This window comes from Convolutriloba macropyga, chromosome 15, assembly GCF_964194025.1.
Source record: "Convolutriloba macropyga chromosome 15, txConMacr16.3, whole genome shotgun sequence".
NCBI classification, from domain to species: domain Eukaryota; kingdom Metazoa; phylum Xenacoelomorpha; order Acoela; family Convolutidae; genus Convolutriloba; species Convolutriloba macropyga.
Window position 1 is genome coordinate 44,053,682 of NC_134482.1, and position 3,400 is coordinate 44,057,081.

A 3,400-nucleotide genomic window follows, 5' to 3' on the forward strand; every position below is an offset into this window, starting at 1 on the left:
ATTTTTGTAAACTTTGATCATATTTGCCAACCAGTGTGAAATCAATTGTTTAATCTTTCAAGATTCTTACATCTTTCCTGGAATGCATAATTAACATCGACTGGCAAGTTTTGGCAATATTTATTATGTCTTGCAAGATAATGCAAAATTAACTTTCTTTCATCAATTAATCATTTTGTGAAATGACAAGAGGCTGTGGTTTCGATATGCACAAAAAACTCCAGTTTTATCCCTAATTTTTCCCACCGTATTTTTAAACAACTGAGATTAATTAATCTCTTTCTTAGTATACCTTTGTTCCCATATTTGTTTTTTTTTGTTAGACTGTTTCGAAGCAATAAACGATCGGCTCGGTTTTTGAAAAAAGCTTAAAACATTTCACCTGTCGGTCAATTTGAAAAGAGCTTTTTCTTAAGACAAAAAACCACAAGAATACTCAAACAGAATGAACAAGCTTTTGGCCACAGGTATATGTACAATTTGAAAATCTATTGTTTGAATGGTTTTGAGTATTAGATACAACCTTCTACTACTCATTTTACAACGTACGCTTTTACCTTCATTATACACAAATCATATTATAATATTGGATTATTTTTAAAAGAAAAATGTAATAGAGAATAAAATACGCACGTTTTAATTACGCTTTGAGGATTAATAACCACCTCTAGCTTTTATATTTGTTTAATCCCGGAAAAAATTGGAAATGGTATTCCCCGTTTTTATGTAATACTTCAAATCCCTCTTAACTTGTTTTTTTCTCTCGTGGTTAAGTTGCGTTATCTTAGTTAATACTACAGCTGCAAAAGAGCTGAATTGTAAAGTTATTGACGACGCTGTATAACTTGTATAAGTTTTCATTCAATGGAAAAATTTGAGAAGCAAACTTTATAGCATTTTTGTGAAGATTTTATAAAATCTAATTCCATAGGCAAGACCATCACTTATCCCGACTGCGATTGATATCTCGACAGAGTTACAAGTTGAGTTTTTTTTCGAGTCTATGTTTAGATCTAAATCATCCGTGTTTGCAAAAACCTGTTAATTTATCATTATACGATTCTCTATCTCGTTATAAGTTATCAATTATAACAAAATAAAACATAAATTTTACTCGTCAAATCATGGAAGTTATTAAAATATTTTAAAAAAGACAGAATTACAGTAATTAGCGATGTCAGCTCAACCAACGCGCCGCAGTCCGTCTGCAAACTCGATGACTTTAAATTCTGCCATTAAAAAAGGCCATTTTCACTTAATTCGCGACCTTGTCGATCGAGGGTGCAATGTTAACGAACGCGACCAGGAAAACAGAACGCCTCTAATGTTATGCGCGGTTGTCGAGGACGAAAAATGGTCATTATCAGTCGCCCGACTGTTAATCGAAAATGGTGCAAAAATTTGGCTATGCGATAAAACAGGAAAAAATGCACTAATGGCTGCCTGTTTAAACGAGCGACTAAGTTTGATCGAAGTTTTACTGCAAAGTTTAGATTTTAACCTAAACGCCCAAGATAAATTTGGTTGTACGGCATTACATCATTGCGCAATGTGTGGTAACACAAAAATATCAAAACTTATTGTAAACAGATTGCTAAGATACGACCTGCCAATATTATTGACAAACAAAATTAACAAAACACCTGTTGATTGCGCTTTAGAACTCGGTTATTTCGAATGCGCAGAAGCAATTTCTGCAGATGCAAAAATTCAGAAACAAAACTGGGACCTGAAAAAACAGGAAATGGAGCGGAAACGGTCTGAAGAAAAAGAGAAAGTTATGAAAAGATTTCAGAAAGTTTCAACTGTTAGTTTACAAGGAAGTTATGATCAGAACGAAACAGGTGTGAACAATAATAAACAAATTGCGGGTCTTGCAACCGTAACAGAAGGGGGAAGCACACACGCAGCCGCCAGCTACATCGACGCAGTTGAAATCCCCGTGACTGGTTATTCCGCCCCGGCCGCTTTAAACGACGCAAATTTCAAACCCATGCTAAAAGAAGCCCTCGACCAATTAGCCGAAGAAAAAGAGAATCCCTCAAAAACTGGAATCATTATCGACGATGTGGAAATAATTGACACCCCAAAAATTCCTCAAAGTCTGAGCCGGCCGAAAACTGCAAATAGCCGAAAAATTAGCCCAGGCCGAATTGAGGGCAAGCCCAAATTAAGCTCAACGCCCAGAATTCGTTCAGCAACCGCTAAGCCTAGTATTAACAATACTAATATTAATAATTATAATGCCAGTTTAACTAACCAAACTAACACATCGGTAACATCAGTTTTAAAACAAGCAAAGGATCGAGAAATGACGGCGAAGCGACAAGATTTCCGGAGGGCTTTGAGTGCATTGCCGAATCGAAAACGGGTTCGCGAGTCCAAAATTAGTTTCCAGTCGAGAAAATCGGGCGAAATAATTCTATCGAGGCCAAGAACCGCTATAAGTACTAGTATCGTTTTCAACAGAGACGATTTCGTTTATACATCTTTCGTTCGACCACTGTTCGAAGTTTACCGCGAACACTTGACGGACGCTTTTAGACCAAGCGTGGCTGCAATTCAAGCTGCTTATGAAGAGAAAGAGCGGTTGAGAGCGAAAGAGGATATTGATGGCGACAAAAAACCGACAGAGCTGGGTGGTCGAGAATCTGTAGACTCGAATAAAAAACTGAAAAGTAAGAAAAAACCATCGGCTTCTGGTGTTGGGAAGAAAAAGTGAATTTAAATTACAAATTGAGGATATATTTTTGTATCTTTTTCATAATTAAAGTTTGTGTCTTTCGTTTCCTGACGTCATTAAAAAGACTGTTATCGTTACTTCCTTCGGGGTTCAAATATTCAAAATTGTAGTATCGAATTTCTTCAAAAATTGCACTCACAGATTGTTGTCGTTATCTCTTTAATTATTACGCAATAAGTTAGGCGCAAAAGCCGAGATGAAAAATAGAAGCAGTGTTTCTGTTAAAAAAAAAATTGGTCAGTGACATGCTTCAAATCTTTAATAGTTTCAAATTTAATCCAAAATTTTCCATGCACCAGATTTTATCCAAATTAGTGTCTGAAATGCGGTTAAAAAACACCGTTGCAATTATTTTGAATCATTTATCAGATATAACAGTAAGGCCATTAACAGCTGTTGTAAAGTGAGCGATAAAATTTCGTAAGTTATGAGCCAATAAATTTCTTTACTTCTTTTTATTAGATGAAAAAAGATAAAATATGCGCTGTTTTAACAAGAAGGCACACTTGATCTGAGCGTAGCACAGAATGTTCACACATTCGCCTATCATATCAATATATCTCAATTTAGCCTTTCCGGTTAGCCTTTCCGGTTAGCCTTCCGGTTAGCCTTCCGGTTAGCCTTGCAACTAATTTATAAATCATCTTTGAAAAGACT

At 35.7% G+C, this 3,400-nt stretch overlaps 1 protein-coding gene across 1 annotated transcript; it reads left to right on the forward strand.

Annotated features, from left to right (window-relative positions):
• The first annotated feature begins 525 nt into the window (after window positions 1–525).
• LOC142354670 (uncharacterized) lies at window positions 526–2,786 on the forward strand. Its single transcript, XM_075407023.1, has one exon. It carries the CDS (start codon window positions 1,175–1,177, stop codon window positions 2,720–2,722), a length of 1,548 nt encoding a protein of 515 aa, XP_075263138.1. The 5' UTR covers window positions 526–1,174; the 3' UTR covers window positions 2,723–2,786.
• Window positions 2,787–3,400: the final 614 nt, after the last annotated feature.